The sequence below is a fragment of the Leptopilina boulardi genome, unplaced genomic scaffold (genome assembly GCF_019393585.1).
Source record: "Leptopilina boulardi isolate dan_hultmark-lab unplaced genomic scaffold, ZJU_Lbou_2.1 LbouV2_114, whole genome shotgun sequence".
NCBI lineage: Eukaryota > Metazoa > Arthropoda > Insecta > Hymenoptera > Figitidae > Leptopilina > Leptopilina boulardi.
Window position 1 is genome coordinate 517,515 of NW_026137657.1, and position 26,620 is coordinate 544,134.

The following is a 26,620-nucleotide window of genomic DNA, read 5'->3' on the forward strand; positions in this document are numbered from 1 at the left end:
GCAATTATAAAGACCTATTTAAGGTCGATGTACGAGAACTCAGATCACTTTATAATTTTCTTTTTCTTTCAAACGTTTAAGCTTCTTTTAATACTACTATTATAATTAACGAATGATTAAACTCGAATAAATGAGATATATCCCACAAGTACAAGGTCTAAGAAAATTGTCGATTATTATCTGATTCAAGGTGTATACATGTGATCTTGAAATTAATCTCAATCTCATCAAAATTTAACTTTTGTTTGATAACACATGTCTGCAAATTTTATTTTGTTGAATCATTTATTTATCTTCAAAAATAGAGAATTCTAATTTTATTGTAAGAAAATTACGCACGTGCGTGAATATAACTCTCTCTCTATTTTTTTTCATCAGAAGCATTTTTGTTTTGCCCAATACTTTTTTGAATTATTAACTCAAATATTATAAAAACTGATAAAAATTCAACAAAATTTTAAATAAATTAAATTTTAAAAATTATGTATAGTAGCATCAAATAGTTTTTAATATGACGTTATATATGAATGATGATATTGACAAAAATAAGGTCACACTTTATCATCTGTTTTAAACTGTAATAGGTCGGATATAAATTTGAATGTTAATCATTTCGAGAAAGTTGCGCGACATTAAATCAATTTTTCTCCTCTTTCTCAATGTCATAAATACGATAAATATGCTCATTTGATAAGAAACAATTTGAGAAGCTCTGTTTTATCGAATCGACATTTTCAAATATGAAAAAAAATTCTTCCCGCAGCCTCACTACTACTTTATCCGCTTGAATTTCTCATATTTTCTGAATGAACAAGACATGGACTTTGATTTTTATTTGCATCATTTTTTTTCTATTCTTAAAGTATTGTGATTTATTCTTGGTCACAAAAAGTAATCTGAATACTTTTTGGTAAAACTATTTATAATCCAGAGAGAGAGAGAGCTTCTCTCGTCGATGAACGCTGGGCTTGCGCAGGTTTAGTCTCCAGGACGTCATCAAACAAATATGGCGAGTCTCACAAGTTTATCAAGAAAATTCTTACTATTTTCACGAAATTTTCGTAATGTCGCGCGTTCCTATTATAAATTATCGAGTGACAGTGCATTTGATAAAATTAAAACAAGTGTCAGATGGTTTGTAACCGGTTCAATAGCTTTTGTAATTGAGCACAAGTACAGTTTAGGCGCCACAGTATATGCCCTCAAATCACGAAAGGTAAGGACACAAACATGTACAGCGTAGTTCAAAAGTAATTTTCTCAAAAAAAAAGTTTCTAAACTTCTTTTTATGTTTAAAAAAAAATATATATATAAATATCTACCTTCTCAAAATGCAAACTTGAGACATAAACTATAATTCTTTACGATTATAAATTTAATTACACATCTCCTCCAAACCTCAATCATAAAATGTCAATTAATTATGCAAATGAGAATTTGCACACTATATTATCAACTTGTATGCATTACTTTGATGCTACAATAGTATTTGATGATAATTCATTTTTCTTGCATCATTGTTTTGAAAGCACAAACAATAAAATTTGAAATATTGTTAGGATAATTTATATTCTAAGTGTAACGCACACATTACATATTCACGAAGAAATCAACAATAATTGTAATTGATGATTCGTTAAATTACTATTCATGATGGATTGATATTTTGACGAGAGACTTCAATCATTTCAAGAAAATTTACACTCATGAGAAAATATTACTCATCGACAACAAAAATCTAATTTTGTAAATATGTACATTACATTATTATTATTATTATAATACGAAACTGTTTTTTTTTCTTTCAAAATCATGAAATATTTGATAAAAAAAATTTCACAATAATAAATTGCGAAAGTGTGAAACATAGAAAATAGAGGGAATATGTTGATTCTAAATTTTGATAAGATGAGTAGTGTGATCTAACCAAATGATCCCACGGGGTCGTTATCGCTGCGAAATACACATTTACGGCCTTCATATGATGATTTAATAAAACACGAGATTTTACATTTTACCTTCCCGGTTAAATTGTTGAATATCGTAAATCTTTTTCCTGCGCGCAAAAGTATATATCCAAAACTCGCGTGGACAGTGGCTGAGACCCCCTAGAGTGTCGGTTACTCTTTTGAAATCTTTCTCCCTGCATTTATGTGTGTCTCTCTCTCTCTCAATTTCTCTCAAATAAAGCATTCACCAAAAAACTGGAATTTCTTTTTATTAATATACACCTAACACCATCAGCGACTGCGATAAAGCAACGAGACATCTTCATCTTAGATTTTTATTTGTATTTTTCAAAAAGAAAAAAAATATATTCCTGAATTTCTTATTAACCTTATTAGCATCTTCCCACATATATGAGATTTTTTGTTCATAAAATTTTTTTTTTTTAATGTCTCTTATTAACAAATTTTACGCAAAATATAAAATCACTAAACCATAGAAATAATAAATATTTAGAGTAATAATTTATCTTCCGTAAAATTAAAATCACATAACGATCTCAGAGAGATATCTTCCCACGCAGCTTCATTCGCGTCGTTCACAATCATAGTTTTGACACCGCTTAAACATTTAGAGTAATTGAATCGCGCTTACTACAAATAATCCATTGTTCGAGGACCATGAAATAGTCATTTAAATTTAAGAACACATGATTTATTACACAAATTATCACTGTCGCATATTTCAATAAAATCCATTTGTCTCGATTCTTTTTAGAAAAAAAAAGAAGAATTAATCTCTTACAATGTATAATTTAAGATATGAAATACTTTCTCATTTGACGAGAATCTATAAAAAAAAGTAATTAAATAATAATAAAAACATTGTGATCCTTAAAAAGCTTCATATTCTTTATTTTAATGACCATTTTTATTAGCGCAATAATCATACCTTTGATTAAATTCTTTCATAATTGACGCACACAAAACAGGACAAAAATAAAATTTCCCAGGAGACAATTGGGTTTATTTGAATCATTAAAAACGGCAATAAGTATATTGTATATAGTTTTAACTCAATTGCCTATTTTCTTTATTAAGTTAGCTTGTTTTACTTTTAGCCGGAACGAAATGAATAAAAAAAAAAAAAAAAATTCTAACTAGAACACCCACAACTAACAAACAACTTAATAAGATCGAATTTTATTAGTGGACTACATTTTTTACAAAGAAACACTAAACAAGATTTCACAGTATGGTCATTCAAACCACCGCTGTGACTAATGACTTTGTAATTTGGTAAAGGTTGCTCTTAATTACCTATATCTTTCTACTATAAAATCACCAGAAGAGTAACTGAACTTTTTTTTAAAGAACTTTTAGCACAAAATAAATACACAATTTTTATAATTGTCCACGCACATCAAGTTAAAATATATTCTTGAATAACATATTAATTATTAATTTTTTTTTGTTGCATTTTTCCCTCAATCTTGTCAGTTAATTAAAACGTTGTATATTAGCGAATAAAATTCTCTCTAAAAGTCTAAGTCTAAGAAAATGTAAGGAATAAACTGCAAGATGAAAACATATAAACTATAGTAAAAGTCAAAATGAAAGATGATCCTGATGTGTGCAAAAAGCAATAGCACCTGTTGCTTTCATGATTTACAATTTAGATGATTTCTTATTTTATTGGTATAGAAGAAGATATTAATCGATATATAGAAATATATTTCTATATTATTGCCATTACAATTAATCGATAAGAAATATCTTCTTTTTTACATTTTGAAATACTGGATTTAAAAAAAAAAAGAGTCTAGTAAAGCAAATGCAAAAGAATGCGAGAGGCATTATTCAGTTGTGAAGATCTTATTATTCGATAACGAGCCTTGCATTTCTTCAAAGAGACAAGAAACTATCACAAAGTTCATTCCTTTGACGGCTGTCCATTCAATTTTTAGCGAATGTTTACTTATACCGAAGAAGCCGACAATAATGGCATTGCTAAGGATAATTTTACTTAATTTACGAAGTAATCTAATTTCCTTCTTCATCATCTTTTCTACTAATCTCGACGGGTAACGTGTTCATACGTGTAGAATGACGCCTTTAGGTAAGATATTTCCTGAAAAAGATGGGAATTGTTTCGCTTCTAGTAATGTGCTACGTACCGTTTTAATTAGATTTAATAGAGGTTCGTTGGTAATTTCTTGCATGTCGGCGAAAGACTTAAAACATTGTAAAGATTTTAAATTAAACGCGTAAACATGGAATTTTTCTTACAATGTGCCCTTTATAGAATGCACAAAAATATTCTAGATATTTATACCACAACATTTCTATAAAGAAAATATTTCTTAACAAGAAATAAAAATTTATTTCAATCATATATATCATTTTTGTTATTCGATTCGTTACTTTTTTAATTTAATGTACTTTTTAAAAATAAAATTTCTCAATAAACGAAAATTATTAAAAAATAACTGTTTGTGTTTTAGAAAAAAATTTGGATAAGAAATTTTCTCATTATTTTCATTCACTATAAGAACTCTGTAGACAGTCAACCACAACAGATCGTTTTAGTGTTTAACACGACCATTGACTAAACGAAGAACAAGCAATGCCGCTAATAAAGTAAAAAAAAATTCAGGAAAAAAATCAAAGATAGCATCGGTACAACCTCACACCAAACAAATGAGGAAATTTTATTAGTGAAGTCTGCCCTAAGAGGAAGATTTCAATCTTATATTACTCTTGAGAATTGAGATCTGATGAGATTCGTCAATAACCAAGTGTTGTGTTTGTCTCACAGGTTTTATTGCTTTTTTTTGTCGTAGACAATTTTCTTTACTTAAATATAGACGAAGAAGATATTTTCTCAACTAAACACACTAAAACATTCAGACGTCTGTTCTTTTTTTTTTTTTTTGCAGAAAATACTTTCCTAGGAAAGAATCTGATATGGCGTTGACCTGTAACTTCGCGGTCACGAGACTCCAAAGAACTTCTGAATGACGAAAAATTAAAAAAAAAAACACATCAATGAATAGAAATTGTTACCTATATTTCATTAATAATTTAAAAAAAATTACGAAAAAATAAGAATATTGTGAAATAATGAGACAATATCTAAGACGTCATTTGGATAAAATTAAACGACATTATTTTTCATGAGGACGTGCAGGAGTCCAGGAAAAGTCATAAACTAGAGAATGCTCATTTAGACAAGTGGAGGTAATTAGAGCAAATATTAAGAACGTCAATTAAGCAATAAAATCGACGATTTCAAGCTTGTGTCAACGATCCTAATATATATAAGAACATTTACAGCACACGATAAAAAGTTGTATATATTAAAAGGTGAAATAAAAAAAAGAATATTTAAGTGAAAAATCTGATGACAAAGATTGCAAGAGTTTAAAATGCCTAAAGACATAAATTTTAAGATTACGTCCCTCTTTATCCACAGGATTTCTTTTATCCACAAACGAGTCACGGTCCATTAGAGTTTCAAGCTGGGGTCACGTATACCCTCATCCAAAAGCAATCTATTATAAACTCTAAACTTTTTCCCAAATTTGTCTCTCTCCATTCAAGATTTCGTCTTCAAAGACTTCGTTTAAATCAACTTTTAACTGAATTATTTTTTTAATCAATCTTTTAATTTAATTTGCTAATCTCAACTATGTCTTTAGTACTACAATGTTAAATAAAATAGAGTCATCGAAGGATTCTTCTTATTAAGTTAAAGAAAGATATGATCTTGGAAAGTGTGAGGGCATATATAGCTTGAGATTATTTGACACAGAGCCCAAGCACATCACTCGCGGCCATGTTATTAAGTATAACATGAGCAACACACTGACCAGAAATGTCCAATCAAGATGAGATCGACAGTGGGATTTTTTTTTACGAAAAAAAAGTACATGACTTTCTTACTTAGCACATAATTTTTCTTCGGGCTATTATTGGCTTTCAAACTCTTAGCTATATCTCTCTTGTGCAAAAAAAAAAAGAGTATAATATGTGACATGCTTATGATATAAACATAACATTTATAAGCAACGTCATAAATATCAACGATAGTTACTCTTCCTTTTGGCATAATCGAATAATTTATCATATAAATATCATAAATTTATCATACTGCCAATAAGTATTAAAAGAAGTTTCTAATTCAAAAACTACTCAAATTCCTATTACAATAAAAGTGATATTAAGAAAAAAAATTTTTTGCTTTCTATTAAATTTTGTTTGAGAATTTCCATTTATTCTTCCTTTAAAAACTTTTAGAAAATTGCTGATAATTTTCACGTGTGTAATTTGCGGAGGTTGTATATATATATATATATATGCTACTTGTTCACGTGAAGATAATAAACCCTAGCGCAAACAAAAGATCAAAAAGATGATCGAAACCATCTTCCTGTACAGCTCGAGGCTTTTATATGTACAACATATATGTTTTATATATATATATACTGTTGGTATATACAACATATATGTTGTATATACGCTTGATTGCGATCCAAATCTATATACCCGATGTACTTTCTTATCGATCGACTTCCCATTGCTGATGTCTCGGTGAATGGTCGACAGTTAGTTAATAATTATACCATGTCGTGAATTATATTTAAGCAAGGCGCCTAAGTACTAATGGATCGAGTCAATGAAATCAACACCGGTGGTCGACTTTATCCAGTCACGCATATCCCTATTTAAGCGAGAAATCCTGTCGGCGCTCATTTATTTTTTCATCAAGATGTTTATAACTTGCTAAACATTCAAGAATTAAAAAAACAAAATTAAAAAAAAAATATCTAATTTTTTATAAAGAAAAAATCAAGAGTTGAATCAGAATCAAATTTAGAGTTGTAGATATCGATTGAAGAGAATTATGATGGATATGCTATTTAGTGAAGTTTGCTTTTCAAAGTGAATAAGAGAATGCGCAAGGAGTATCTTTAGGGCGTTTAACTCATTTTGATAACGGGATATTTAAAAGTGAAATTGTCGGCAAACCATATCTCAGGTAAACCTTTAACTAAAAAGCGGTAGTTTGAAGTTGCAAATTGAAGGGCCAGGAGTGACAGAAAGTGGGATGGTGCGAACTGCTAAAGAGCAATATAATTCAGTTAGCGAACCCTTCTCATCCCTGTACTCTGATTAAAAGAGCTTCGTTTGCGTGACAGCCTACAGGCACACAACACCGCATTTTTGCCAATCACAATGTATTTATGTAAAAGATTTGAAAATTCGTAAATTATTCCTCAGCGAAGAGAATTTTTTTTTTGGATAATCAGAAATAAGAGTTATTTTAAAGTATATATATAACTCTTTGAAGAAAGAATTATCTTCCCCCGAAAGAAATCAAAAATTAAGAACAAAGAGTTTAATATAACAAGCAATTAATTCAAAACGTACATTTTTCAATAATTCAAAATAATTTAATAACAATTGATGATAGATTCCAACTCATAAATGTTTGTAAAAACTATTAAAATAACATACAAAAAGTTATTTTTAAATATAACACACACCTACGCAAACTTTCCAATCGCTATATGTAGATATCTCTTTTCCTTCTGACATGCAACTTATTTGTCGACCTATCATTTGATCTGAAAACTTCTATTCGGAAATTGATAGATTTAGAAAATTTCTCATCTTAAAACTTATATATATTATTATTTCTACAAATAACATTAAAAAATTAAAACATAATAAAAAGAAAATTCCCAGATTCTTAATCTTCAGCGACAATACACATAATGTCACTGGTATTATAAATGTATTTACGACCATTTCTGAATAGCGTCTAACTTTGTAAGAATTATAGGACTTCATTTGAATAATAAGATAAATCATTGATTCACTTTAAAAGTGGTTTATGATCCTTAATGTGTCCAATAGAGATAAAGTTAGATCTAATGATGTTGTATACGATAAAATGATTAAATTAAATAGTGAATAAAGTGTTGAGGGGGATATATCCTTCAGAAAGAAAAAGGTATACTGATTAAAGAACGAGGAAATTGGATAATCATTGAAGTAAAGAGATGTAAGATTCAACATATTCTAACCCATATATTTGCCATACGATATTGAGCATAGGTCTAAGGTCACAGAAATCCCGCGGAGCGTTTATGGGGTGCGGGCATAAACTCATCCTAAGCACGTATCTTTGACTGTGTGAACGACGATGCGGTTTCAAGGCAATCCCATAAAGTAGCGGCTTGCCCTTATATATACCATGGTGGGTGGGTGAGTCTAGCTATCTTGTGGATTTTGTTTTTATTTTTTTTTTTATATATTCTGTTTAGCAGAGAGTACGATACGATTCATGTTGTCCATTTTTATGGATGGTGCGTATATGCCCTACACACAACATTATGACCCTGTCATCGACCAGATGCAAAATTCCAAAACCATAACATTTCTAACCTTTCCTAACCTTTCCACCAAATATCTTATCTTCTTTTTCCATCTTTCAAAATGTATTCTTTTTTTAACTTCGAGAAAATATAAACTGTTTTCATTTTATATTCATTAAAATTAAATAAATCATAATCTCCAAAATAAAAATTCATTTCCGTTTGTAAAATATATTACAAATGGCGCTAGTTCGAGTTTTAAATGATTAAGTAGAAAGAGTCACGAGTTTAATTAGAAGTTTGCAATACAGAGGAAATAATCAGTTTTACAACTACTGGTCAGGCTCGCAATATTAATTACTGTTGAAACGATACATGTCATACAGATATTAACCTATTTTTCAAATCCTCTATATCGTTCATGAACACAAAATTCTACTATATCAAATCTACTACTACTTTGACATAGTCAAAAAAAGATTAAAATTCAAGTATACAAAATTCAAGAGAATACTTAATCGATCTTAAAGAAACCCCGTTTAGATTCTAAAAGAATCGAAATTAATAGTATATATTTCGTATTACATTTCAATGGATCCACCATACTTTCATGGAATATAATTTGAATGTGAATGATAATTTGTAGAATAAATAACAAAAAAAAAAAAGAAATATGTAAAATAAATGCGGCGCCAAAAGGTCGGGACTGAATGTGAATCAGTCACTTTAAACCCAAAGTTGGATCATATATTCGAAAACGAGAAAGAGAGAGAGAGAGAGAGATGGACAGTTCCAAGGAGCAAAATGACGAAGGTTGTACATCCGTCCGCGTCTACTTCAAACGTCACTCGACGCAGTCGACCTACTATGCAATATGCATATATAGTTCCGAAAATAACGGGTGCAATAAATTATTTTACTCACTATGGCAGGCAACGAGCACCTACCACGCGTCTTCCAATGATTAACGCTATTCTCCTCGGGACATTTTATCGCGTCGAGTTGCGATCCACCACGTTAATCAACGGATTATTCATGCATGCTTTAAGCAATGGGGATCATAATGTATAAATAAAATTTACCTTTTTTTTCACATTCACATATTTCAATTTCATATGGAACGAACGCGAAATTTAAATTCAATTTTTTGGTCACTTTTATATATTATAACATTATTTTACATATCATAATAACTCGATATTATATTGCATGAAAAAAAAATAGTCAAGGATATAAGAAGTATTAGAATATGTTATATTGTTTCGAATTGAACGATAAAACATTAATTATAAAGCAGGTCGCATTGAATTGGCGCCATGGGCGATCCGAAAGTCAAGTCTAATAGAGATATGCTTCGAACCCCAATACAAAGATATTGCGAAGGCGGGAAGTAGCCTTTGCTATCGAAAATCTCAAAACTCGATGATAAAGTATACCTTTGGAAATGTATGTTTAAAGATTTAGAAAAAAAAAATTAACCAATTAATTATTATTTAGAATTGCCATATCTAATAAAAACTAAAACCTTTTTAATTCTTTTGATTTTCGCATTAAAACCATATTTTAAAACTTTCTGTTATATACCGTTTCTAAAGATAATAATCCTTCAGAGGATAAAATTAAATTGATATCAACTTGTTCACTTTGAACTAAGACTTGCGATAAGATTTCAAACCAACAGAATGCAAAGATATTGTTTTCGATAAAGACATCTGAGAAGTTTAAAGGATTTGTAAAGTAATAAATTATGCGAAAATTGAATTAATAAATTCGGAATTTTTTTTTAGGAAAATAAAAATTTTGAAAATAGAAAAACAATTGACATGTAACAAAAGCAGGTGAATGCAGCAGGTCAAATGGAAACCCGTGGGTTTTATCCCTTACGGCGTGAAAGATAACGAGCACCTTTCACCGATTTATCCTCTTATCAACGCCCACTTTAGTTTCGCCACTGTAGCAAGCTCTTTTTCGCATCAACAACAACAACAGCACTATTAACCCTCTCGGCTCGAGGAAATTGTTCACAGCTCTCGCAATAATAATCTACATCGTGATCGACTAAGAAACTTATATACTCTCAGAGAAAGAGAACCTTTATCTCAAATTCTCTCAGTGAGTCAGATAACGTCTATACCGCAGACGACCGAGAGACGTACCGACCTGTATTCACAAAAACTTTTTTTTTACCCCTCCCCTTTTGAACTTTAAGCAATTATTCTTTATTTTTCTTTCGCACTCGGTTAACCAAAGTACCAGTTTTCGACGCCCCACATATGCCGTAGGCATTCTATATATACTGAAAAGACTTCTAAAATTAAAGCGATAACGAATTTGAAACATTTATAATTTGACTTATCAAAAAAAATTTTTTAAATTGTTATTTCAGTCTTTTCATGTATAATAAGATTGAATAAATAGTAATTGAAGAAAGGATATTTTTCATTAGTTCTTATTGGTTCAATCATCAACAGAGGGGGAGGTTAAGATGCATCTCGTCAAGAAGTCATTCGTATTAGAAGTAAGACAGCAACGCATGTTTATAAAGAGCGATGCGTATCCCTTATTCTTCATTTTTTTCTTAGGTTACAAAAAGCACCTTTGTCAGCGTAACGATGTGCGTCGACAGCTTGTTATCATGTGCGTAGGCAGTGGGATATAGAAACAGCAATTGGAATCGTCAGCAGCAGTAGAAGAGTGAGATTCAAAGAGTAACCAAGAAACGCGAGGAAAAAACCGCAGGAAAAAAAACCGACATTTATTAGTGTCTGACAGTTGCCCTCTCTAGTACCAAGGGAGATGAAGAAAAGAAAAAAAAAATTAAAAAAAGATTGAATGTGCGGTAATGCGACCTGAGAACCTACATTTACCATAAGAAAACAAAGTAACCAAAGTAAAAGGACAAGAGTTGTAAAAACTATACAATAAAGTTTATAAAAAGAAATTATATAAAGTGTCTCATGAAAATTCTATTTAGAGCTTTTGTATGTCAAAGAAAACCCATTTTCTAAAAACCTATTAAAAAAATAAAATTAAAAACAAGTATATCTCTTCTTTGAAACAAGCTTCGATTTCTTGAATCACTTAATAAATTATTGACTCATTATTCCTTACAAGGTTACAGATACATAATTCATATGCTGAGGGCAAGAGAGAAAGAAGACGATAAGAGGAAAAGAGATAGAAATTCGAGGCACACGCTTTGAGTGTACAAAAATATAGGTATACACAAGAAAAAACACCACAAAAAGATTTTTCTAATATAAAAATTACGAATCTGATTTATAGAATGATTATAAACGGTGTGATCAATCGTCTGTCTATATTTATAATACGAAAAGAAAAAGTTCCGCAAGGTGTGAAGTTTGTTTTCACATTGTGCGCATTGTATACCTTATATGTAAATGGTGTAAAATGACTTAAGGCTTATTAGTCATTGGCGCTTACTCGTCAATCAAGATTTTACCACATGAAATGACGATTGTTAAACCCATAATAATGTAATTTACCATTCACCAATTGTACAATAATAATAGTATTCACCGATAACAATGGATTGCATACCCTTTGGTATATTACAAAATCTAAATTTGCAACGCGCCAATATTTAATTGCTACAATCAATTTTCATATCTTAAATTAAAATGTAAATTTTACTCACATTATATTCCAGAACTTTCCTCGCATCTCGTTCGAACAGCATCTTTTCTTGACGATTAATTTATTTCCACTGCCTGAAAAACAATAATCAAACATTAGTATTTGAAAAAAAAAATTGAATTATATTTATAAAACCATGCAACAAAATAAAAGACAATTATTTTAAATGATAAAGTTCAATATAGTATTTACAATGAAAAATTTGTTAGGGGCGTTTATAAAGGCGACGATATAATGTATTCTTATATGCGATAACGAGTCCTTAACTCCCTCCTATCACATACCAAAATCGTTATTTATCACATTTATAAAGTGTGTATATAAACTTAGGATGTTGTGTGCATACCGCGAATGTATATATATAAAGAAAGGAGTTGCAACCGTCTACCTTAGGCGATTCTTAAATCATAACTTCTCAAATATTCAATTACCGACATATATTGTTTTGCATTTGATGCATTGCAGCAAGGCGCGATGCATCCCGTACACGCCCAACACCTACGTAAACTTGCTAATTTCAAAGTGCTTTAGGATAGGATGATAATTAATTTAGACGAATCGCAACCATTACCTTTACTAATTAGCATAACTCCCGGTTCCGCACTTAGGTGAACGTCTATTAGTCTCCTCTCTTAACATTTACAACAATTTTTTCAATTTTTTTAAATTATAAAAAAGATTTTTTGTTCGGCAATTTTGGTTGTAGTAACCAAATTTTGGTTGGCTGAAGCAAAGTTCTAGAGTTATCGCAACCAAACATTTGGTTAGGCCAGAAAAATTATTTGGTTGAACATTTTTAAATTCCAATCAAAACTTGCTTACAACAACCAAATAATTTAGTTCGCACTCAGCTCGTACCTTATGGGGACAATTTGAACTAAACATTTTTGTTGCCCTAACAAAAATATTTGGTTAAGCTAAACATTTTTCCTGTTTGATTAAAAAATTACATTTAAATAATGAATTAAATTAATTAATAAACACATATCGTATCATTTTATGATACTCAACAGAAGTTTTAATGAAATGAGTATAACTATACTTTAAAAAAAATCTTTCTATAATTTTAAGATACTTGGTATAAATTTTAATGATTTTATTTTTTATTAACTGATTTTCATTATATTTATTTTTATACCCGAACAAAGAGAGTTTGTGGAGACAATTGTTCTATTCATAGCCTACAATGAATTTTATGGTTATCTTTGCATTTAAAATATATATTAAAAAACGACAGTTGTAATTTTTTTTTTTTTTTTGGGCGTGGAGATACATTTTGAAGAGTTTTAGTCTATCAAATTAAATATGCCAAACACGTCAATGACAAAACGTCATACAATTGAAAATAAGAATCAACATTATTAAGAAAAAAGAATATAATGTTCTAAACATGAAAGTAATATGAATTTCATTATAGTATTGACAAATTTCAAAAACTATTTTACTATTTTTATTTTGCAAGATGTTCTTCAATAAGGAAGAAATATTAAATATTTAATAGTACAATTATTTTAGTTCTTTTTTCTAAATTAACCCTTTTAGTAGAAAAGTACTTTTAACAGTATAATAAAAAATGGATTAATTTCAGGAAACATAAAATTATTTTTTAATAAAAAAAAATTTTTTTCATGAAAGCAAAGTATCCTAATTTAGTAAATTTTTCACAACTGATTTCACTAAACTATATGCGCGATCATTTTCTCAAGGAATGAATTTTGATATTGCAATATTGTAAACGAGGTGCGATTTTCAACAAACTTGACCAATAAGTTAATTGGAAATCTAATTTACATGTAAATATCTATTATCCTATATCTGGACATCACTTTAATCATTCCGGTTTTCATATAATTCCGGACTCAGAAAATCAAAAGTTGTCTTCTTAGATTAATTTTTTTTTTTAAATTAGAACCCTTTCACCGTATGTATCGCGTGTCACACAAAAAAAACAAAAAATAAATTATAATTACTGTTTTAAATTTCACGATAATATCCATTATTTGAAAATATTTTCTTTTTTTACTTTCTTTTCAAAGATTAATGAATAGACGTTTAATGATCGTTTAATGTAGTCTCTCTTTCTCTCTCTTTCCCTTGAAATTGATACCGTATTAAAGTGAAATGTCTTGGGTGGTCTGAGAAGCGTCATTGTAACATCAATTGATCATGAAAGGCGCCTCGGTCATTCACGCGCTTTCTTTTTCGAAGGGTTGCCGCGCAACCTGGAATTTACTTTGCAGCGATAAAATCAACCCTCTTATGTTTCGAACAAGTTTACGGAATTTAATGTCACTTACACATTGCTTCAACAAATCTTGATAAATACCAAAGGTTTTAAATTCGAGTTAACAGTATCTCTTGCAACATTTATCGTAAACAATCCGACTTGAAATTCAAACTATGTGTTTTTTTTTAAAAAAGAGCACACTTTTCTCATCATACAATTTTAGTAAGTAAGTTCATTTTGTAATTAATTTCAAAGAATAAAATTTTACATCTAATTTTAATTCTTCATGAGAAATATATAAATAGTATCTTTTCATGAGAGTTGATCTTTTATGAAGAAAGTAAACGTGCTTTTGCGTGCGACCTGTTGCCACTGGTATAAAGGTGCACTTCAAGTAATTCCAATGCAAATTCCGGCAATATTGCGGTGAGCATGGAAGCACTGTTATCCGATTTCAATTTCTCGTCGTAATTACTATGTAGATACCACTCTTATACAGATTTCTGTTTAAGTACCAGTGATCAGCATCCCTCGAATCACTTTTATGCATATATGAACATTGAATGTAATCTGTTGTTATATATTCATATTCAAGTAAACATCTATATTGGTCCCCACGCAGTATCATAACACAAAATTTTTAATCGAAATTTGATCTTTAATGCAATTATAATCTATAATAAATCGTTTTATTTCATCGACTTTTAAACAATTTGTAACTTAGCGAATTAATTTCCAAATCGAAATTTATTTCTTTTAATGTCAAATTTAAAGAAATATTTGCAAGTCGATGACGCAGATTCGTCAGCACCATTCGTAAGTCTGATTCAACTGTCTCTAACTCTCAACATCTGGCTATAAATAAAGCCAGGCGTGACACAGATTGAACAACGACTTTGCGGAAGCTTTAAAGCTCCTGTAATTCTTCGTTAATGAGGAATAAAGTACACACACACACTTCTGTTTGCTCATAAAATCAACTGATTGTTATATAATTAAATCAAAAATCTTATAAACATATACGTGAGAGAAATGATTAATTGAAATCAAATTGACAAATCTAAATATTCAAAAATTGTAAAAAAAAATTAGACTAGGGAAAAAAAAGTCGAAAACGAAGAAAAAAACTAACTCAGCAGTGGATGAAGTGGCGTTAATCGTTATGACGATGATGGCAAAAAAAAAGAGGAAAAACACCAAGAAAAAGTGGTTAGCATAATGCTCTTCGAGCCTGTTATTACCCAAACCGCTAACATGGTACAAAACGCCCTTCAGAATCCGGTACACACGTTTAAAAAAGTACCAACAAGATGTTTTTAACTACTTATATGATTTTTTTAGATTTTATTATATTCTATTTTTTTAACCGAATATAAAAAAAAGATTTCACAGACTACAGAATCAGCAATAAATAATATCATCGAGCCACTTATGATTAGTATAGATTTAAAGAACATTGATATCAATTACAACATTAATTGAAAATATTTTAAAATCCTATAAATCAATTAAACTCCAAAACAATTCGTTGACAAATCTAAACTAATAAAATTTCAATTATGCGTTTATAGTTACAAAAACTAACAATTAGTATAAAAATTCCGCACAGACACTATTTTTACAGATACAGAATATAAATCATCAAAAATACAATAATGATAATGCACACTTTTTTGACCATATACTGAAACAGCAATTTATATAAACCACAAAAAGATTTGCATCTCTTGTATGCTACTGAACAGGTGTTGATATTTACGACCTAGAAATTTATCAGATTTAATCTAGTCACCTCTGAGAAATGATCAAAATTTTATCCTTGAAAAAAATTTTCTATTTTAAGCTCGCTCAACACATATAAAGAAAGAGTTATTTGATTTTACAATGAAAATTTCACTTTTTAATTCATTTTGAATAAAAAAATAAAATCAGAAGAAAACACAAGTGATACTGATATTGTATTAACTTATGGTACATGCAATGTCATCCGTTCAACTGCAGCAAATTAGCAGAATCTACACTCCACAAAACACGTTGAAATAATTTACGTTTAAGTGAACTTGCGTGCAGTGTAATGGTCGATGTTCAACATGTACCTACCACACATGAATCCCCTATTCTTTGTCTTGCAGTTCGCAGAGAGAGAGAAAGAGAGAGAGAGAGACCAATGTAAAATCACCCACGTAAAGTTTCTTATAAATGAGATATAACAACCATTTCTGTTAAATTTATATACTTAGCACTTATGTATAGCATTTCATTATTTTATCCAAAAGAAAAGGAAACAAAAACTTAAGTTATAAATCATACAGTGTATTTTCAACACACGTATACATTATATCAGAAGCAGCAGGATTTACAAAAAAAAAAGTAATTGTTAATTCTTGCGAATCAATTAAAACCTGTCAACAGTTTTATAAAAATTAAATTGCAGTTTAATGACCCTATATATTGTTGATGCAGAATCTCTCTGTTGCACTTGGCGCTTTACCTTGCGGGTAAGAATGCGGAATAAATTCTTGTCAACCTACGCGCTTTACCAGATCATTAATGAATATTACTATATACACTCAAGTCCCTAAATGTCAATATTTAAACGTTTTTATTGGTAAATAAGAACATCGAAAAAAGACTACACGCGCTTTTTTCATAAATTTATTTATAAAGATAAAAATACCTCTAATTATCTTTCCACCAGTATAATTAAAATTTGAATTGAAAAACTTTAACAAAACCGTGATCTATTTCTGAAAACCAAATACTAATGTGGATTTGAATATATAGTTTATATGTCATTTAGAAGACCTATCAAATGACAGCAAAAAGATAAAATGAAGAAAAATCCTTATATAGTTGGATCATTAATAGTCGATCTTCTGTTGAGACGACTCTCTGCCTGCATAAATTAACCTTGTGCGCCAAAGTCTTAAGACCTTAAGTAACGCGGGCACTCAGTAATTGCCCGTCGTTCCTTGGCGCCCCTCAGCGCTTGTTAACCACAGACACGTTTGGACAATCAGCAATAAATGTTGTCCAAGACACAAAACTATTTTTGATGAAAAAGAAGAAACTAAAATCGAATTTCTTCACGCACAAGACATTTTCTTGTCAATTTTATTGAACATGATTGGTAAAATTTAAATTAATCATGTTATGCAAATATAAATCATAAAATATTTGATACCCCTCTGATCTTGTTTTTACTGTCTTTAACACTTTCTTTAATTAAAAAAAATTAAAGCCGGGTTTTGTCTAAACTAAATTTTTTGTAATAAAAATTTTTCCAGTAAATTAAAATATTTACCTTAATAACGAATTTTCAGCATCCAGGAGATTCTTTCAAACTAAATAGTCCTCGGAGATCCCTACTTTCAAGTTAAATTTCCATTCAGAAAATATGAAAAATAGACCGAGTTCTAAAAAGTCTGAATATGAAGAATGTGTCCTTCCAGATAAGATATCCTTTTTTACATTTGCCCTTTGAAGTACGTGACACCACAAGCCATCGAGGATAGAATCTGCAAAAAGAAAAATTAAAATACTGTTAATACTTACAAAAATAAGACCTCAGAGTAAAACGTTGTCACGTCAAAAAAAAATCTTTTGCCTCTAGTGAAACAAATTCCCAACAAGTTTAGGAATTTATTTTAAAAGGCAAATAAACACGATGAAAACGTCAATGAAGTTTGTTTTCTTTTTTTTTTTTTATCAACTATAGGTACTTTCTATTTTAGCAATAAATTTCGTTTTACAACCTCGACATGTCCGATTGACATCTTTATCCGCGTGTTTTTGAATAAAAGATGTGCCGCGGTTGCTTCACATTCGGAGCTGCGAAAATATATGTTGTCGCGCAAAAGTGCGGCATCCAAAAAGCGAAAAAACGGCTTTGGCTATGTTATATTCAACGCGCGACACGTGTTTACAACAAACCGAAACCTAATTTTTTAATTTAAATAATCTCTCACTTATATATAATAAATACGTATACACATTTTTTCAAAACAATATATAATCATTTTTGTAAAAAGCACTATACATAATCAAAAAACTCATCAACTTTGTAAATTTATAAATTTCATATAAAAACGAGATCAGCAAAAAACTTAAAAATAAGAACACGTGTATAAAATTGATGAGGTTCTTAAAAATTACTACCTCTTTCACAACTTATTGAAGCTTTTAAAATATATATATAATCGTTTTCAAAAATTATTCTGTATGGAAAAAATGTTGAGCGTGAAGAATTTTTTTTTTTTTTTCTATGATTAAATTTGTTTCGCGATTTATTATCTTTTGACATAATTGAATCTACTCTTTAAAAGATAAGATTCTCTTAAATTAAGATTTACACTAAAACTGCCGACAATTTATTTCAAAAGCTTATAAATTATGTCGAAACAGGGTGTGAAATTCTATTGATTCTTCGAGACTGTAGGAAACTTTAACTTCAATAAATAAACTTGCCAAAAATATATCTGTTACATCCGGAAGAGAACGAAGCATCACATTATAGAAATAAGGAAAAGTCTTGTACAAATAAAATAAATCACTATAAACTATTTGCGTTAAAAAAATTTTCAAATTAAAAATTACAAAAGTTAATCCACTAATAATATCCTTTTAAGGGAATAAATTTCCACTTATTGTATAAAAAGATTAATTACAAAGTATTTGATTGCCAACTTTATTTTTTAATTTAATTCTTTAATCCCGTTAAAGGAATGAAGATAGTATATAGAAAATATTAATACATACTGCATATTTCTCCAATTTTGCAACGATTTTTTAAATAATATCAAAGTGGAAACAAAAAATTCAATAACGAACATCGACAATAATTTATTGTAACACGTTTTGCTATTAAGTTATGGTTAATATAACTTCTGTAATTAAATGGTGACTTGTTCGATTTAACTTATCAGATAAAACGTCTTCTAAGGTATATTTACATCACTTCTTCATTTCAACATACTGCGTTCCAGATGAATTTTTTCAATTAACCATCCTACACGATAAAAGGTATCTTGTTTTTAGAGCAGAATCTTCGTGATGAAGAAATAAATGAGAAAACTCATGTGGAACGTATATATACAGAAGCAAAGATGAAAAATTATTAAGCGGCAGTTATAACGGAAGTCGTCGAAAATAAAAAAAAATTATGAAGAATTTCTTAGTGGTGTGAGATGGCGCGAAAATATGCGAACCAAAACTATATATCTTACCCATAGGAATAAATTATTAATTTATGCGAACTATGTACTTAAAGTTTAAAACGCATCGATAAATGATTTTTTTAAATTGAAGATTCATTTTCTAATTATCAGCATGAAAAAAAAGTAAAATTTTGGAACGAATATATATTTAATCGAAAATTGATAAGAATTATTATACTTAATGGATCATTATATTTGTTGTCTTAAAATTGAAAAAAAAAATTGAATTGTTTCAGAATGAAGAAAATATTCAAAAAGCTGTACGACTCACTCAAAGGGAGAGAAGATTTATAAAATTTGCATCCGTTGAATTTGATGGGCAACTCTATATGACGCCACAAGATTTTTTGGACAGTGTCGTCGAATCACAACCAAGACGTAAGATTTCTTATAATATTCAATAAAATCAAAAATTTTAATTTTACTATTTCGTTTTTTATTAAATCTGAAACCCTGATTATATTTTCGATGCCTTTTAGAATCTTCTTTCCCACAAATCTAAAGTTTCAAGGTCCCGAACATCGTCTCGCACATACTTTATTTGTTCACACGCTTTCCATGTTTCTTAATGATTTATTTTTGCAAAAACCTGAGAAAAAGAATATAAAAATGGTTGTTTCTAGTAATTTCACTATATAGGAAGAATTTACACTCCCTATTTGTTAAGAAACAAAATTTACCCTTTTTTCAGCTAGACTAAAAAGACGAATTTTATCTGAGAATGAATTAGATGCCATTAAAAAATCAACCCCTTCACTTCGCCAAGGAAATTCGCACATGTTTCGTGATCTTCGAGACAAAGGTAAAATTTATTTTTTAAAAAAGAAATTTTAATTTTCTTTGAAGGAAGCTTGAAAATTGTTTTATTTTTCTTTTCAAAACTATCTTAACTAAAAATCGAAAGTTTGAAAGACAGAATGTCAGCCACTGTATATATAAGATTCTGCTAATCGTCAGTGTTTGTCGCGCTAATGGAAATGCAAATAATTACAGGGCCAGTTTCACACCTTCGCCCTTTTAATAATGAGAAACTTGCACTCTCTTCGACACGTCTTTAATCTCACTTTGCACGCGTGGGAATTCAAATGGTTGATAAACGAGTTCAGTTAAAATACATAAAGTTCTCTCTTTCTCTCTCTCAAGACCTTCACCATATTGATTTACGAGCTTTTGCAAAACAATTTTCAATTAATCATTAATCAATATTGTTTGTTAAGCATAAAAAGAAATTCTCATCATTTTAAATTTTTAATTCCTTGTTTCAGGAATAATATCCTATACAGAGTACCTGTTCTTGTTGTCTATTTTAACGAGTAAGTATATTTCAAGAATTTGTTTTTGGAACAATTTTGCGGGCAATTTATATTGAGAGGGTACGAAATTTACACATCAACGCATATGTATATTCACAAACACCGTATGTTTTTCTATATTATTTTATGTACTTCATAAATCTTTAAGGGCATTTACTCTGTACACGCGGTGGTTAAGGCTCACTTTCATTTCACCCCTTTTTCAAATTATATAGTTTGCACAAGAACGAACGTTTTATTTATGAATGTCTACGTCTAAATTCTAAAGTACTAAATTTGTAAGTCGTATATAACTGGCAGTTTCACCTAACATGTTCATCAATATATTGTTGTGCATATACACATGTGTGGGCTTATTGAAATTTATCCAGAATTGTAAAGGAATCACTTCCTTGTATAAATCTGAGAAATGAAAAAACTATTTTAATAATGATTTTTTTTTTTAAATATTTAAATAACTTTTATTAATATTTTATTCTAATTTATTATTTTTTCTATTAATTTAATACCCCTGCACTTTATTATTTAAAAATAACATTCCAGTATAAATAAAACTCAAAATTTTTAAAAAAAATTCTTCGAAAAAACTGATAAACTTTTCAAAAGACATAATTTTTCTTGTTTCAGAGCCCCAAACTGGTTTTCGCATTGCTTTTAACATGTTCGATACTGACGGAAACGAGAGAGTCGATAAGACTGAATTCCTTGTTGTAAGTTTTATGTACCACAATGTTTATAGTTTAAAAAATTTTATAGCTTTTTGTCAAACAATTTCCCTCCTAAGTCATTCACTTTTACCGAACTTTATATAAAGGTTTAAGATATTTGAGGTTTTATTTTTATTAAATATTTAAAGATTTTCTAATAAATTATAGCTAAGAATTGAACAACAGAAAGAAATATTAAAAAATAATAATTTTTAAAGAAAATTTCTTTCTGTCATTCATTTCTCATTTTTTTGCATGACAAAATTCACAGATTCGACGATTGTTCGGCGGAAGTCTAAAGGAGAGAGAACTTGATGATCTTACAAAATTTGCAGTGAGTTTCTGACATCCCAAAAAAAAAAAATTCTCTCCAACTATTTCTGTAACATATTATATGGGATTGAATTTTATTTCTTTCGAACTCCCCCTTAAAATTGCCATAATTTAAGTGTGAAAGCTTAAAAAATGTAAATATCTCATCAAATTTTGCTGCAAGAACAAAACTTAATTTGCATTCATAAAATGTATTCAACAGGTGCTTAAAATTTTTTTCTTTTCTTTCTATTATTTTAATTTTAACTATTAAATAACAAATTTTATCACTAACAGTTTTTTTTTTATAATATGCAACAAAAATAAAGGCATGCCAAAATAAATTCAGTACACAGAAAATTAAAAGGCATTAAAATAAGCTGCAATGCTTATTATTTTAATCCAATTTTGCTTATTTTAATACCAAAATGGATTAAAATAAGCAAAATTGGATTAAAATAATTAAGCAGCTTGCAGCTTATTTTAATGCCTTTTAATTTTCTGTGTAAATACAGTACTTGATGAATTTATTTTCAATTCGACATTGCAATTAATAGCTTTGTTTTATTTTTCATAGTTTTTTAATTTATATGTCATCGTTTGATTATTGTACCTTTTTTTAAACCAAATATAAATACTACCAATTTCCTAACCATAACTAAAAGTGTAAGAAACAACTAACCATAAAAATGCAAAGTGAATAAATAGGGATTAAAATAGATTCAGCTATAAGCGAAAAGTAATCAGTTATTTAATCGACACTGTTTGTATTATAGCTACTGTAACCGCGGTTTTATACATTATCTCTCTCTCTCTATATATATATGCATAATTGCATATACATCCATTACATATAGGAGATCTTAATTTTATTTGCAATTAGTACCTACCAACAAGTTTATAATCGATCAAAGAAGGCAGTCAGTCAATTATTATTTGTTATGTTATGAAATGTTCACTCTTATAGATTTCGTTCATTAATTAAAACCGTATTAGAAAAAAAAAGAAATAAAAATAATAATCGAAAAATATGACAAGAATGAAAATGAAAAACCCGTTTAGATGAAGCCATTGCATTAAATTTTTTTTTAAAAAATATTAATAATTTTATCTCTCTTCGTCTTCATATGTGATCAAGGAGAAAATTATATTTTATCACTTATGGTAATTGAAAAAGATATTGATTACTGATCGATACGATAATTTCTTTACGAGTTAATCTTCTTCTTTGATATTCAGTGCCACCATCAATATATTGACAAGAATTTAATAATTATATCCTTTTTATCATAAACGACACGGTGTTTTACAAATATGTTTAGTAAAAAAAAAATATATGTGCTTTTTTGTAAATTAACAAAATGCATGAATTGTGCAAAATTTTTATTAAGAAAGTTTTTACGTTTTTTTTTAATATTTCAATTGTATTTAGTTACAAAAATTGATCGCACCAGGCGAAGAGGTTCTGAATACAAAAATAAAACTCCGTGAATTTCATCATGACTCTCAAAGTGAAAACAACCAATTTTTTGTAAGTTTTCATGTGTGAATTTAGGTATTTTTTTGTTTGTTTTTAAGTTCATGTCCAAGACAAAAGCAGCGGTACCATAATTATTGATACTTAAAGGAAAGAAAATTTTCTTATATCGATTGAGTAAAAAAAAAAAAAATTATTTTTACGACGTCGACCATCTTGGACATGCACTTAATGTATAAATAAATGTGTACAAAGAATTTTTGTATTAATTGTTTGATTAGATTAATCTTTTGTTTGCTAAATAACTAAGTTCATTTTGCAAAGGGTCAGTTAATTTAATGCTTCTTCATAATACATATTTATTAATTTTTATGTTTTCTATATTCATCACAATCAGTTATATGATAAAAATCAGTATGTATATTAATAACCATAGCACTTGTTTCAGATGTGATGGTGTTGGATAATTAGTTTGCAGTGTGTTAAATAACATAGATAAATGTTTTATCTGAATTTTTTTTTTTTTTTAAATAAATTAAAAAGTGTTTTATGTTATTAGATGGAGAAAATTTTTAGTCACGCGTGGAGAGGACGTCGAGGAGAGGAAATAAAAGAAGGATTAAATCAATTAACAATGAAAGAAGCAACCGTTGAAGAAATTCAGGGACAATTTATCGATGATGATCAAGTAAGAAATTTGATAAAATTAAAATTCGTATAGAAGTCCAGACAAAGATGTGTGACCTTTTAATTAATGAAATTTTAATGTTCATAGGGTTTGCAACGACGTCACATGGTGGATACGAGTCTAATGATACATTTTTTTGGACAAAATGGTAAAAATGAATTAAAATACGATGGCTTTCGGCGTTTTATGGAAAATTTACAACATGAAGTTTTAGAATTAGAATTCCATGAATTTAGTAAAGGTCACGATACAATATCAGAATTAGATTTTGCCAAGATATTATTAAGATACACTCTATTGGATGCAGATGAGTAAGTTTTGACAATATCTCATATTTAATTAAAAATAATCAAATTCAAATTTTTCAACTTAAGAAAATTAATTATTATTTTTTAGATATGACAAATATTTAGACAGATTACTAGATCGCACAAATAATACAATAGGAATAACTTTTAAAGAATTTCAAATATTTTATCAATTTTTAAACAATCTTGATGATTTTGCTATTGCAATGAGAATGTATACATTAGCAGATCATCCTATCTCTAAAGGTAGATTAGTATATATATTTTTAATTATACTATTAATTTGTTTAGAAATAAAATTGGAATTTATAATTTTTTACTAGATGAATTTTCGAGGGCTGTGAAAATTTGTACGGGTACTCAATTATCTTCACATATTATTGAAACAGTATTTGCAATTTTTGATGTCGATGGAGATGGCCAATTATCTTATAAAGAATTTATTGCAATAATGAAGGACCGACTTCACCGAGGTTTTAAAGTAAGCAAAAAAATTATAATAATTAATAATTTTTTTATACAAAAACAAAAAAAATAATTAATTATATTTCTTAATTTATCTATATGTGAGAATATCCTAATTCATGGCAACAATTCGTCTCGATTACAAGCTTGTAGGTCAGAAAGTCTATGTACAGGCGTTACTTTCATCATTGACTGCAATATTTAACTTTTGTAGATAATTTCTGTTAATTCTTATTATTTTATAAATCCTAATTTTAATTCAAAAATTTCAAAATTTATTTCAAAAAATGTTTTTACATTTTTTTCAGTCTCAATCAAAGAATGAAGGATGGGACGCATTTAAATTCTGTATAAAACAAGAAATGAAAGCGCCTTAAGTTTATAACAGTTCTTCCTCTTTGAATTTACTGATTTTCAACGTTGCCGATAAAACCTCTATAATTACTAAGAATTTTTATAAATTTTACAATAATTTTAATGAAAATTGATTTAAATGCATTTAAATAATGTTAACTTAACTTATGTTATCAAAAGAGTTTATATAGAGTTATACGAGATTAATTTATACCACGTGCGTGTAATTGTGTATAGTAGGAAAATTTTTTATTTATCTTAAAACCGATTTATGTGATAAAAAAAGCAGAGAACTAAATAATTTTCTATATAGAAATTTTAATATAACAAAATCACTTATTTTAACCATCTTATTTATTTTTATTTATTTTAAGTTAGCATTAATTTCAAAATATATACTTGCTTTTTTGCATTAAAACTTTTAGTTTCATAATGACATTTTTTAAATAATTAATACTGAATTTTTTAAATTAATTTTTAATTATATAGAGATAAGAAAAATTTAATGATTCCTCGTTATAACAAATAAGTTAATACTTTGACTATGTAAATAAAATTCAACGAATAAAATAATTTACAATAATTATATTTATATAAAGAAAACGCACAAGAAATCTCATAATATATTGCGCAAAGTGAGCACAGAATTGTTACCATTTCATAGTATATATCTCTTTATCTGTTAAAAATTATTTATGAAATATTTTACTAGAGAGAAATAATAACTTGTTATATTTGTCTTTAGTCTTCCTATATTTATAATTCAATTTGTCAATATTTTAAACTACTATATGTAAATAAATAATTAAAATATTGTATTTATATAAAAAAAAAACTTCTAATATATTGTAAATCAACTATTATTTATTGTTACAAATTAAAAATTACCTTTATATAATACTCAAATGATATTGTATAATTCATCCAGATTTTAAAGAAAAAAAAAAAAAATGAAAATAAAAATGTTCTAATTTAAAAAATGATCAAATACTTTAATTTCACCACTTGACCTGATTTTCAACATACGTGTTATATACATTGTAATTATTACTTAATTCGTTGATTACTGTCTGGTATTTTCATAAAACGTGCCGCCAAAAAAAGGGAAATAATTTGTTCACACATCGAGATTATAATCGCGTGTTGTTAAAATTCCTTTTTACATATTTCCTTTACATTCTCAAAAGACAAAAAAAAAGATAAGAACATTGACATCTTCATTTTTGCAATGAAAGAAAAATATTATAGAAGAATTCGAACAAATGATTATTCGGATAAACAAAATTTTGAAAAATTAAAAATTCGAACAAATAATTATTCGAATAAATAAAAATTTGAAAAAATAAAAATTCGAACAAATGATTATTCGGATAAATGAAAATCTGAATAAATAAAAATTCGAACAAATGATTATTCGGATAAACAAAAATTTGAAAAATTAAAAATTCGAACAAATAATTATTCGAATAAATAAAAATTTGAAAAAATAAAAATTCTAACAAATGATTATTTGAATAAATAAAAATTCGAACAAATAATTATTCGAATAAATAAAAATTTGAAAAAA

At 28.3% G+C, this 26,620-nt stretch overlaps 1 protein-coding gene and 1 long non-coding RNA gene across 4 annotated transcripts in view; one reads left to right on the plus strand and one right to left on the minus strand.

Annotated features, from left to right (window-relative positions):
* LOC127282279 (uncharacterized) overlaps positions 1-26,620 on the minus strand; it is a 38,909-nt gene that overhangs the window by 4,600 nt on the left and 7,689 nt on the right. Inside the window, exons 4-5 of the long non-coding RNA XR_007843182.1 lie at positions 17,518-17,731; positions 11,988-12,060 (exon numbers count right to left, since the gene is read on the minus strand). This is a non-coding gene — a long non-coding RNA (uncharacterized LOC127282279). The remainder of the gene's footprint in view (positions 1-11,987; positions 12,061-17,517; positions 17,732-26,620) is intronic.
* Positions 971-25,971, plus strand: LOC127282138 (calcium uptake protein 3, mitochondrial). 3 transcript variants are annotated; one of them, XM_051306240.1, is made up of 12 exons: positions 971-1,216; positions 19,666-19,807; positions 20,121-20,231; positions 20,695-20,742; positions 21,370-21,452; positions 21,721-21,783; positions 23,194-23,292; positions 23,798-23,926; positions 24,014-24,237; positions 24,323-24,480; positions 24,558-24,715; positions 25,008-25,971. In XM_051306240.1, the coding sequence occupies exons 1-12, from the start codon at positions 1,007-1,009 to the stop codon at positions 25,074-25,076; spliced, it is 1,494 nt and encodes a 497-aa protein (XP_051162197.1). In that variant the 5' UTR covers positions 971-1,006; the 3' UTR covers positions 25,077-25,971. The 3 variants fall into 3 exon arrangements, with proteins under 3 accessions (XP_051162197.1, XP_051162203.1, XP_051162209.1); XM_051306246.1 differs by lacking the exon at positions 23,194-23,292 and having other exon boundaries at positions 25,008-25,970; XM_051306252.1 differs by lacking the exons at positions 21,721-21,783; positions 23,194-23,292 and having other exon boundaries at positions 25,008-25,967.